This window comes from Manis pentadactyla, chromosome 12, assembly GCF_030020395.1.
Source record: "Manis pentadactyla isolate mManPen7 chromosome 12, mManPen7.hap1, whole genome shotgun sequence".
Lineage (NCBI taxonomy): Eukaryota > Metazoa > Chordata > Mammalia > Pholidota > Manidae > Manis > Manis pentadactyla.
This window is the reverse complement of record NC_080030.1, coordinates 12,918,445-12,931,405: the sequence shown is the minus strand read 5'-3', so window position 1 is coordinate 12,931,405 and position 12,961 is coordinate 12,918,445. Positions and strand designations below refer to the sequence as shown.

Below are 12,961 nucleotides of genomic sequence, written 5' to 3'. Positions count from 1 at the left end.
TTGGGAATACAGTTCCAGACAGAACACACACAATGGGTTGGGGCAGAGGGAGGGGCTTAAGGCTCAGGGAATCCAAGGGACATTGTTGCTGGACCTCAGAGGGTAAGTAGGAGTCTGTCTGGTGAAATGTGTCAGAAAACGACAACATCACAGGGCAAAGGAACGGGCATGCACAGGAGGTGGGAGACAGCCGGGTGAGAGGTTCGGAAGAGCTGAATCATAAAGCAGAGTGGGGGATCATGGCAGAGAATGCGACTGCAGAGGCTGTAGGTAGCAGAGCTCGAAGGCACTGAATATCAGGCTGAGGAGGTCACACTGGAGATGGAGGGCACCAGGGAGCTAGGGAGGTGTTAGAGGGCAGGCACGATAAGATTGCATCGTCGGGGCATTCCCCAGAAGAACAGACTGTAGCAAGAGGTCCGCAGGCTTGGGCGACCCTGGAGGCAGACAGACACGTCCCGGAGGGAGAGGAAGAGGCTGAGCCTGCAAGGGTTCGGCCATAGAGGAGAGAGTCTCTGAGCCGCCAATGAGGAGAAAAGGCAGCACCAAAGAGAATCAGGCCTGGCCTTGTCTCTGGCCTCTCCTGTCCAGCAGGGACGATAAAGAAAAAAGGAAAAAATCAAACTGTAAAGAAGACTTAACTGCGTATTTCCTAGTTGAACTCATTGCGCTACAGTTCACGGAAGATGCCAACCTTAGGGGGAACTGAGGGAGGGTCCACAGGCACTCTCTGCCCCCTCCACGTGCAACTCTTCCATAAATCTAAAATGATTTGGAAACTAAAAAATGTTTTCAAGTTCTGTTTTAGAGGGAAGTGGGCGAGGAGAAAAGAATAAGCAATAGAGAAGGGAAGAAATCCCAGAAGGCTTCCTGAAGGAAGAGGCATTTATGCTGAGCCTGAGGTGTTTGAGAGGCAAAACCAAAACAAAACACCAAGGGAATGACATGCAAGCTAAGGACGCCAGGTCTGAGAGCTCCCGGGCAGGCACAGGAGAAGAACAGCTGTAAGGAAATGTGTGGCTAGTGATGGGGGAAGGAGTGTGGGAGAGTCTTCCTGGTAGGAGAGATTGTGGGCAGTCTTTATGTCACGGTTCGATCTTCTCTGTGTTCCAGAACCATCACAGATCACTTTCCATACTAAAAAACAAAGCAAATGTTATTTTTAATGTCAGCGATTCATGTGGGGAGCCAAAGACTGGAAAATCCTATCGTGCCAGGGACTTCACAGTGTGTCAAGTGCCCCTCAAAAAGACGGGGAGGAAATTGGTGTGCTCAGGAGGAACTGGACTCAGTGAAATAAAACCATGAGATACCAGGAGTTGGAGGCAGTTCGGATATGCTTCTGAATGCCGTGAACTTCTTCACCTCTGGAATGTCAGGGGGAATCATACCCTCATCTGTTGCTCCCAACCCCCAAATGATGCTTGGTGATGGTGAAGGTCCTCACCCCCTCTGTGGGAAGGGAAGGGGAGGGAAGGAGGTCAGGAGGGCATCGGGGTGGGAACGAGGGAAGGAAGGAGATGGGTGGTCCTTGCCGGGCAGCCTCGGCCATGCGTGCATAGCAGGGTGGGCACTGCAAAGGGGGAAGCAGGAGCCCCGGAGGGTGCCTCACCTTACGGTCCAGGTTCAGGGGCTTCCCCACGAGTGGCAGGGTGATGAGTTTCTTGGTGCCCTGGCTCCAGGCCCCCGAGAAGTAGTCGGCCAGGACGCCATGTCTCTTGGCTCTGTCGGGCCCAGACAGGTAGCGCTCTTGGACCACCTCGGCCAGCTGTCTGCAGAGAGGGGACATATGCTGATGGGGCCTGGGGGACCTGGCAAGTCTGGAGGTGGCCACTGGCCTCCCAGGATGCAGTTCCAAATGCAGCTCCATCCTAACCCATTTTCAGGATGTTCACTGGGTTGGCGGGCCACCTGTTTTGTTACTTAACATTTACCTCTAAATGGGACCATCCTTTTTTTTCCCTTAAGCAAATTTACTTTGAACTGGAAGCTTTGAGCTCCTCGATAAGTTAAATATAAGTCACTGTATAACCCTGCAATTCTGCTCCTGGCTATATCCCCCAAAGAATTGAAAAATAGGTGCCCAAATAAAAACTTAGACATATAGGTTCACAGCAGCACTATTCCCAAGGGCCAAAAGGTAGAAACAACCCACGTGTCCATCAATAAATGAAATGGATAAACCCGATGGGGTCCATCCACGCAGTGGAATATGACTCAGCCGTAACGAGGGATGTAGCATGAGCACACGCTACAGTGTGGATGAACCCTGAAACCATCATGACGAGTGAGAGAAGCCAGACACAAAAACCTCACGTCATGTGATCCCATGTGCATGAAATGTCTAGAACAGGCAAATGCACAGAGACAGCAGATCAGTGGTTGCCAGGGCCTGGGGGAGGTGGACAGAGATTGCTGGGGGATGAGGTATCATTTGGGGGTGATGGGAATGTTTTCAAGCTATTTAGAGGCGAGGGTTGCACAGCATTGTGATGCACTAAATGTGTCTGAATTGTACACTTGACCCCCACAGTGGACCCACCTGTGGGCGATGGCCAGGAGTGTGAAGCCATCCACAGGCCGCCTGGCCAAATAGTTACCCAGATCGCGACGCAGCCTCACCCACAGCAGGGGTGGGAAACGCAGCAGTTCTTTGCTGGGAGGGGTCCAGTCCCGGTACACGGACTGCAGGACCTCATCATCTAACGACAGGACATCCTTCAGCTCTGCCTCTGAGAGCCCCTGCCTGTGGGGAGGAGGGACAGGACGTTGGAGCACACCGGTGGCTCCAGCATTTGGAGGATGCAGATGCTGGGGGAGGGAGAGAGGCATGGCCAGCAGCACTGTGTCTTGCAGATCACCGAAGCGTTCAAACCCGCAGTTGCCCAGCCTGGTTGCTGCTGTACCCATCATGGAAGATCCTTCCTGATCTTTCCTTCTGTGCTCCACACCTGCAGAACTGTGAACCAACCCCTCCCCAACCTTAGATAAGAGAGCAAGCACAGGCAGGGAGAGAGGAGGTGACTTAGGAAAGTAATTCAGAAGCCCACTGGGCCTACTGCAGCCCACCTCCTGTTTCTGGGCCTGAGCTAGAGAAAGGAAGAGGCCTTACATAGGATGAGTGGTCAAAGCTGCAGTGCTGGACTGGAACCGGCATCCTAGTACCTATGGGCACCAGACTGGAAAACTGTGGGACGTGCCTGCCAATTTCATCAGAGATGGAGAACCATCGGAATTCATTTCAGAGGAAGGCTGGCTTCTGCCTGCACCTCACAGGAGGCAGACCCCCATTAGGTTTTCCAACATTCTCTGATGCTGATGGAAGCTTCATTTTGATCAAAACACTCGCCACATTCTTCCTGTGTATAGAATACCTGCTCCCCTGGGGTTTTCCGAGGCAACAAGATGGATGCTAACATCGGTCTCTGCAATCCTGTCTATGAACTCATCTCATCTTTGAGAATCACTTCTATAGTATCACCAGCACCTCCTCCACTGGGGTAGCCAGGACATCTCTACAACCTGCTTTTCTCTTCTTGATATGTTTTTCCAAACTGGAATTCCTGGGGGCCACACACCATCAGGGTCTACTTGATAGAACCAATGTAGGGTCCTGTGTCTCCTCAAAAATTGCTCTCCAGAATAGAATCTTCTTTGCCACTCTTTGACACACCCTTAGTACAAACCGGGCTTGGATCATCTCCTGCTGCTTCAGATTTACTGGCTTGTCTCCCTGATCGAGACAGGAATCCCAGAAGAAATGGATATCCCAAAGCAGCCATAGCCCCATAATTCTCCAGCATCACGTCCCTGTATGGGGCCCTCTGGGCCGAGGCCAGGCCAGCCCATTCATTCTCAGAGAAGCAGACAGCCACACCCTGGAGGGTCGCCGACTCATGCATAGAGCATTGGCACATCGGCTTAAGCACTATCCACGGAGTGTGGTCTCTGTGCGAGGCATCATGCTAACCCCGAGAGGAAGGGAGCTAGACACCTAGAAAGCTTACCTTCTAGTGCACAGAGCCAGGTAGGAAATAATGAAAAAAAAACAAAAACACAAAGAGGTGGGGTAACAATGGTTAGGAGGAAGATAAACCAAGTCACATGAAAGAGAGCAACAGATGAGGGGCAGGGAGAGAGGTGATTCTTGGAGCAGGTGGGTCTCTCTGAGAAGGTGCCATCAGAGCGGAGAACATGTGGGAAGGAGGGAGCCAGCACAAGGGAATCTGGGCAAGGGTGCTCCAGGCAGGGGGATGGGACACAGCCAGAGCCAGCAGGCCTTGGTAAGGAGTTTGGACACTTTTACCAAAGCAATGCGAAGCCACTGGAAGAGTTTAATCTTGGCAAGAAACTCAGTCTGATTAATGATTTTAAAATCTCACTCTGGACGGGCGTTCAATCCAAAACTTGTATATGTGTGCTCAGAGAAACATTATTCATAGTAGCGGGAAGGTGGAAGCCACACGAATGTCCATCAATGGACAAACAGGTGAGCAAAATATGGTCAACATGAACTGAACACGTGTGTCTCTCCCGGGTTCATATGTTGAAGTCCCAATCCCCAAGGTGATGGTATTTGGAGGTGGGGAGGTGATGAGGTCATGAGGGTGGAGCCCCTGTGAATGGGTTCAGTGCCTTTATAAAAGGGACCCCCAATCCACTCCTAGGAATTTACCCTAAGAATGCAGGAGCCCAGTTTGAAAAAGACATATGCACCCCTATGTTTATCGCAGCACTGTTTACAATAGCCAAGACATGGAAGCTACCTAAGTGTCCATCAGTAGATGAATGGCTAAAGAAGATGTGCTACATATACACAATGGAAATTATTCAGCCATAAGAAGAAAACAAATCCTACCATTTGCAACAACATGGATGGAGCTAGAGGGTATTATGCTCAGTGAAATAAGCCAGGTGGAGAAAGACAAGCACCAAATGATTTCACTCATCTGTGGGGTATAAGAACAAATAAAAACTGAAGGAACAAAACAGCAGCAGAATCACAGAACCCAAGAATGGACTAACAGTTGCCAAAGGGAAAGGGACCCGGGAGAGTGGGTGGGAAGGGAGGGACAAGGGGAATAAGGGGCATCAGGATCAGCACACATAACGTGTGGGCACGGGGAAGGTAGTATAGCACAGAGAAGACAAGTAGTGGCTCTATAGCATCTTACTACACTGATGGACAGTGACTATAATGGGGTATGTGGTGGGGACTTTATAATGGGGGGGAATCTAGTAACCACAATGTTGCTCATGTGACTGCATATTAATGATACCAAAATAAAAAATGAAAAATAAATAAATAAATAAATGTTTTTAAAAAGGGACCCCCGAGAGCTCCCTTGAGGACAAGAAGCTGGCCATGTGAGGACAAAAAGACCATTATGAACCAGAAAATGGTCCCATCAGACACCCAATCTGCTGGTGTCTTGACCTTGAACTTCCCAGCATCCAGAACTGTGAGAAATAAGTTGTTTATAAGCTACCCAGTCTATGGTATTTTTGTTATGGCAGCCCAGATGGACTAAGACAGTGGTCCATGGAAACAATAGGGTATTATTTGGTCATAAAAAGGAACAAAGTACTGACATGTACTACAAAATGGATGACCCTTGGAAACATGCTAAGTGAAAGATATCAGTCACGAAAGACCACATGTTCTATGACTCCATTTATATGAAATATCCAGAACAGACAAATTCGTAGAGATAGAAGGTAAATTAATGGCTGCCAGGAGCTTGGGGAGGGGCGTTGGAGGGTGAATGCTAACGGGGAACAGTGAGTATATTCAGGGGGGATGAGAATGCTTTGGAGCTAGGCAGAGGTGATGGCTGCACAACACTATTAATGTACTAAATGCCATTGAATTGTATCCTTTAAATTTTAGGTTTTACATTAAGTGAAGGTTACTGCAATTAAATAATCTCAAGCCTGCTAAATGCCGTGAGGAATCCTAAATTGGCTGTATGACCAGAAAAATTCATGGGAAAAAAGCTGGTGAAATCCAAGTAAAGTCTAGAGTTGAGTTCATAGTCAGGCACCAAGGTTAATGGCCCCATCTTGACAGCAGTGTTCTGGTTATGCCAGGTGTCGCATTAGGAAAAGCAAGGAGAATGGTCTACGGGAACTTCCCGTAGGACCTCTGCATCTCTTCTGTAAATTTAAAATCATTCAAAAATTAAAAGTTTATCTTTTAAAAAAGTCTCGTTCTTGCCTCTCTGGGGAAGGGGCTTGTGGGAGATTAAAGGGACATGCAGAAAAGTGAAGGGCAGGGCAATCGTGTGGGTGGGAAAGGCAGTGGCAAACGTGGGGACGGTAGCAATGGAAAGAATGGCTGGTTGAGGATGTCTTGAAGGCAGAGCCAAGAGGACTTGCTGGTTCTGGAAGGAGGAGGGGGAAGGAGAGGAGACAGAAACAGCTCCTGGTTACGCAGACGGTGATCCCATTCCTAAATGGGGAGTCCTGGATGGGAGCAGGTTTGGGGGCAAGATATTTGGGCAGACACAGCCGTGAGCTACCATCATGATTTGACACACACGCCCTTTCCCCCCAGCCCCCGGCACCCACCGACCTGCTTTCTGTCTCTGCAGATTTGCCTGTTCTGGATGTTTCATATACATAGGAACCCACAGCATCGTACTGTCTGTGCTCGGTGCTGACCACTGCCGATCTGGGGGCATGCCCCCTCTGCCCCTGGTCCATCTAGGCTTCACCAACAAGAACTTACAGTAAGGAGCAGGAGACCCAGAAGGGACCTGTGAACAATCACTGGGCAGGGCCATTTTCCTGTGCTGCCAAAGCCTGCTTATTGCAATCCAGGCCAGAACCTGGAGGCGGAGGGTTCCTCCAGCCTGTGATGCTCTCAGCTCTGTTGACTTGGACCAGACGTGGATCCACGTACACCAACTGATTCCTGTGTCCCTGGATTTTGGAATCAGGACTCAAGAACGAGCGAGTAAGATGGAAGATTCCCGAAATGGGAGCCCATGGTGCCGACGGAAGCTTGAGGCCAGCTAACCTTCGGGAGGGGAGAAAGAGAGAGCCTAGAACAGAAACCAATATGCAAAGAGGACCCAGCAGGAGAGGGGATGAGAGACCGCCCTCATTCCCCAGGCTTCCCAGTTCCCATGGCAACCCTGCCTCCTCCACGTAGGTGTCATCTGGTTGGCCTGGTGGCCCTTTATCCTAGAACATTCCAAGGTCTGTCTTTGTACTCTTGTAGAATCCAGGTCAGGGTCCCCAGTCTTGGGGCACCAGTTGCAAAATGTGGGGTACAACATGAAATCTGGGGGGTGCTCCCTGGAGTCAGCAATGGGTTGGCCCTGGATTCCCCAACCTCTTCCTGTGGCCTTGGCAAAGAGCCCACATTTCTTGTGCACCAGCATGAGTGAGATTCTGCTCCTGGCAAACAAACAAAAAGTCCCCCACATGGGACTGATTGCTGCCACCTTGACTGACTTGTGGTGAAAGACAAAGAGCAAAAGAACAGACTGCCTTCCAAACTGAGACGGCAAAACTGCATTATTCTGCATCTCTGATGGGCTCGGGTGTTTTCGGATGGTCATTTTCATGAAGGCAAAGCCTTGTCTCCCAGGCGTCTGCTAGTTGGCCTCCCTCCCAGCCTCCCAGGGGAGGGAGTTGGGCTGCTGGGTGCATGTGATGAACACAGTCCTCTCCTGCTCATTACTTCTGACTAACCATCCACACCCAGAGTCTCTGAGCAATCACTCCTGACCATCATGACCCAGGTTTCTTGGAGTCCACACACCTGAGGCTTTCTCTGAGCAAGCTCATGGAAGCCTGCATTCCTTCAGATGCTATAAACACAATGGAATTGGATTTTCCTGTGCTTTCTGCTGGTTCCCATGCTACAAGCACGGAATGAAATGGAGACACAGGATTGCAGCTGATCCTTCAGGGACGTTGCATTTGAAAGACTTTTTCTGAGATCTCCCTATGCATTGCTTATTAATTACAAAGGGGAACATGGCAAATTTACAGTGGGGAAAAAAAATGCCATACCCAACAAGGACACTGAGATTTAACCTGAATGTGATCCCATCCCATCAACCCAGAGGGAGGGACACTCTGCAAACTAGCTCCCATCCTAAGTGTGGTCCCTGGGCCGGCAGCATCAGGAGAAACGCAGGAATCCCAGACCCACTGAATCAGTCTTTACTCAGAAACAAGGCTCAAGGCGCCTCTACCCTTTGAAAGTCAAGGAACACCAATCTACGACATAACTGGCCTGTCCTCTTCAAACGGACAAAGACAGATGGCACAATGTTGCAGATTAGATGAGACAAGAGAGACCTGCCAACGAAATGCAACACGTGATCCCAGTTGGGAACCTGGACTGGGTGTGAAGGGGACAGCTATAAAGGACAGTTTTGAGACAGTTTGCAAATCTTAATGATGAACTGTGTATTAAATAATAGTATTGCATCTGTGATACATTTCCTGGGTTTTATGACTGTCTCTTGGCGATGCGGGGTTCTGGTTGTCCTTGTTCTCAGGAAATATGTGACCTATTTAAGGGTAAAAGAGAATGATCTTGTGAATTCCAAATGGTTCCGGGAAAAACTGTGTGTGTATAGATCAATAGATAACTCAGTGGGTGGATGGATAGGTGGATAGATAACAGACAGACAGATAGGAAGAAAAATAGAAAGAAAGAGAGAGAAGAGAAAGTCAACAGACCAACTGGGGATGTGGGGGAAGAATGTAGGGCTGTAGTTCTCAACTAGGGCCTATTCTGCCTGCAGGGCCATGGGTAAAATTGTGACATTTCCAGAGTATCTCCCGGCTTTAGTGCATTTGCATATCCTCAGGGGTGGAGAGAAGGTCATCTCCAGGTCAATGGGTAATTACCTCGGCAACCGAGAGCATATTTGAACCTGAGTGTTTAAAGGGAGGGGCTGGTTTGCTTGCTGGCTTGCTTGCTTCTTCAGGAGCAGAGGAGAGAGATGGCCCTGGACTGCAGTTTGTAAGCAACAAACGAGTTTTAAACTTTATTTCTCCCTTTGACTGATTTCGGTTTTTAGAGGTATTTTGCCCCAGGATTTCCTCTCCCTGGACTTACAAGGGGACACTGAGCAATGTCCTGGGACATTTTTGGCTGTCCCAAGCAATGGGAGTACTCCTGGCATCCAGCAGATAGATGGCCTATGGTGCACAGGACAGACCCCCCACATAAAGCATGATCCTGCCCCAAATATCAGTAGCATCAAAGCTGAGAAACCTGATGTATGGGAATTCTTTGCACTCCAGCAGTTCTTAACTAGTTTAGAATTTGAAAGTATTACAATGTAAACCTTTTACAAAAGCAAGACCACAGGCAAATCCATAGAGATAGAAAGTGGATTGCTGGTTGTCAGGGGGAGGGTACATACACGATGGTAGCTCAGGACTGTGTCTATCAAACCCCAAACCTGCTCTCCTCCAGGGTTCCACATGAGTTGGGTCCTTTTGAGAAGAGGGGAATTCAGAGCATCAAGATTCCCCCAGGACGTGGGACACAGAGCCTGGAGCGAGTCACCTACTAGCCAAGCAACGCCAACAGATGCCAGCAACACCAGAAATTTTACAGAAAAGCCTAGAACAGATTCTCCCCTAGCACCACCAGAGGGAGTGTGGCCTTGGTGACACGTTGATTTCAGACTGGCTGCAGAACTGGGAAAGAACACATTTCTGTTGTTTTAAGCCACCTGGTTTATTTGTTACCTAGGAAATGAATCCATGTGTTTTATCTCAATAGAACAGAGTGAAAATGACAGACTTACCGGGAAGAGGCGATGTAGCCCAGCACGCAGGCCACCAGGAGCTGCCCGTGTGTCTGCTCCAGGCGGGCACACAGCTGGTGCATTGCTTCCTTGGCAGAGGAGGCCAGAGGGGTGGGCACAGTAAATGAGGCCCATTTCCGGGCCTCCTCAAAAGCCAGCCTTAGTCGGCCCGGGTGCCCACACTCTGGGAGGCTGGCCCAGAGCAGGTCCCTCTGCACCGGGCTCAGTGTCCTCCTGGAGGCTGCCAGCAGGAGCTGAATCATTTCCTGTCCTTGGCTTCCAGAAAGGGATGTCAACTCCCAGTAGGCCTTGGGGTCCTTGAGCGTCTGCCGCACGGTGTCCAAAACCTGCTGCCCTGAGCAGGCCGAGAGGATAAGGTGGACCCTCGGAGGGCACAGAGGAGGAAGCCAGGGGACCCTCCGTGCACGGCAGATGGCATCCACATCATCCAGGGAATCCAGCAGGATCACGAGGGACTCAAAGTTTCTACAGGAGACAGTATGCAGGAGGATGTGGAAAAACTGGACCACCCTGGAGTGGGCCTCCAGGACCTGGGAAGGGGGCAGGGGCAGCCCGTAGGCCAGGCACACCTGGAAGCAGACACTCTGGAGCAGACCTCGGGCATCGGAGCTCATCTGTGACATCCCCAGGAGCCTCAGGACGGTCACTGTCTTGCGGCCGAGCAGCCCCGGCATTTGCTCGGCCAGCTTGCACATCAGAGCTGTCTTTCCAATGCCCGGGGGACCGAAAAGCACCAGGGGCGTGTGGGGGTGGCTGTCGCTCTGTCGGAGCTGCTGCCCCAGCTGTGCCAGGAGCTCCTGGCGACCACAAAAGGTTCGGATGGCCTCGGCACTCAGCCCCAGGTGGTGGCGGATGTCTTGGTAGAGCCAGGCCAACTCCTGCCTGCCCACCTCCAGCTCCCGGAGGTGCTCGAGGACCTGGTGGTTGGCCCTGGCCACAAACTGCTCCCCAAGCTCCTTCAGGTACCGGGCATGAGCCTTATTCTTGGGGTTCACCAGGTCTCGGCTCCACGGCAGGTGGTGGGCCTTGAGAACTCCAGGCTGTGTGTCAGCGATGCGCCCCTTGAGGCTGCTGAGAAGGTTCTGGGCATCCGTGTCCAGGCAGCCGTCTGCAAGCCGGTCCACCATCTTGAGGGCACAGTCTTCCAGGATGTGTTTGTTGAGGTCTTGGATCTCTCTCAGGAAGACAGTAGCTCCCTGGTGCCCGCCTGCTGGGCTCAGCAGGCCCCGTTGTATCTCCCACTCGATGACTATAAAAAAGTGTCGGAAATGGGAAAAGAGAGTAGTCATTGTTGGGTCATCAGCTGGCCCAAGTGGGGGGACACTTGGGGAGACAGAGTTAGGGTTTGGGGCCATAGGTTCTCCAGCCTAATGTGCACTGGAGTCACCTGGCATAACCAAAGACAACATGCAAACTAATGTGCTCAAGAGTGTTCTAATAAAACTTTACTTAATAAAAACAAGCAGCAGGTGGGATTGGGCCCGAGGACCCTAGTTTGCCAGTCACCTGGAGGCTCGAGAAAACCCACCCAGCTGGGATCAGCAGGTGTGAGGGGGCCGTGGGTTTGCATTTCCACCAAGTTCCCAGATGATGTTGAGGCTGCTGGTCCAGGGGCTGCACTGAGACTAGCACTGATTTAGCCATTATTAATAAAGAAACCGTGGTGTAAGCAACACGGAGATTGTGTGTGAGTTGCAGCCCCATTATAAACAATACCCTCAGACTCAAGAATTAAACCTGCAGTGACTACAGGACCCAGAAATTCCACTCATAGGTATGGACCCAAATAGAACTGAAAACAGGCACTCAAATGCATACTTGTACACATATGTTCATAGCAGTGCTATTCATGATAGCCAAAAGGTGGAAACAACCCAGTGTCCATTACATGATGAACGCATGAACAAGATGTGGTCCATTCATACCATGGAATATTACTCAGCCATCAAAAGGAATAAAGTAGCTACACACTACAATGCGGGTGAAGCTTGAAAACATTATGTTATATGAAAGGAGGCAACAGACATATGTTGTATGAGCCCACGTATGTGAAACATCCAAAAGCAGCACATCCTTAGAGACAGAAGGCAGATTAGCAGTTGCTGGGGACTGGGAAGGGGATGGGGAGTGACTGCTCAGGAGGATGCAGTCTCCATTTGGGATTAGGGAAACGTTCTGTAACTAGACAGAGGTAATGGTTGCACAACATTATGAGTGTGCTAAATGCCATTGAATTATTTACTCTCAATGGTTGATTTCATGATATGTGAATTTCACTTTAATAAAAACTCCAGTGCAATCATTTCTGAGTGCCTCTATCACACATTCATTCAACAAACAGTTATTGAACTCCTGCTTGTGCCGGCCTCTGTACTCCATACTCAGGGTCCAGCAGTGAGCAAAACACACAGAGGTCCCCACTGCTCTTATGGAGTGGATATTCCAGTGTTAATGAATTAATGGACACATAAACAGACAGACGGATGGAGGACAGTATCTGTCTATCCTAGGCAGAGAAGGGTGGGCAAGGCATTTGAGACTGCAGAAAAACCATTGCAAAGGCACAGAGCCAGGCAGAGAGTTTTTAATTAGCCTGGAGGCTGAGCACAAAGGTCAGGACGTTTCTCTTTCTTTGTGTCCTTTTTTTCTTCCTTTCACAAGTTTTTCTGTAAAGGGTCAGATAGTAAATATTTTAGGTTTCACAGGCCAGATGGTCTCTGTCACAACTACTTAATACTTAACTCTGCTGTTGTAGTGTGAAAACACCCACAGACACCATGCAAACCAATGTGTTTGAGTGTGTTCCAATGCTTTATTTACAAAAACAAGTAGTGGGCCAAATTTGACCCTTGCACCACAGCTTGCTAACCCCTGTCCCAGAGCAACTGCCCTGGAGACCCTTATTTTCCAGATTTAAGAGCTCACACTGACTTCTTGGAGGCTGCTGTTTTGGAATAGCAGTCAGACCCAGGAATTATTTCCAAAGCCACTCTGGGCTCAGCAGAGGCTCCCAGATCTCTGCAGCTGAGCAAGTCAGGACCTTGGAGAAAGGACTCGGTCTCAGAGCCAAAGACAAGAGCCACTCGAAAGTCCTCCCTGGAAGGGCCTCACATCCCCCTCAGCCTCATGAATGGAGGTCAGGGGTGAAGGCAACT

At 50.0% G+C, this 12,961-nt stretch overlaps 1 protein-coding gene and 1 long non-coding RNA gene across 3 annotated transcripts in view; one reads left to right on the top strand and one right to left on the bottom strand.

The window, feature by feature from the left end:
* The window catches only part of NWD1 (NACHT and WD repeat domain containing 1), a 61,175-nt gene that overhangs the window by 38,420 nt on the left and 9,794 nt on the right, over positions 1–12,961 (bottom strand). The window contains 3 exon segments of the mRNA XM_057490078.1: positions 1,613–1,772; positions 2,543–2,746; positions 9,786–11,055. Coding sequence (XP_057346061.1) covers positions 1,613–1,772; positions 2,543–2,746; positions 9,786–11,055 — 1,634 coding nt within the window.
* The window catches only part of LOC130680066 (uncharacterized), a 65,770-nt gene that overhangs the window by 45,631 nt on the left and 7,178 nt on the right, over positions 1–12,961 (top strand). The gene's annotated exons all lie outside the window — the stretch shown is intronic.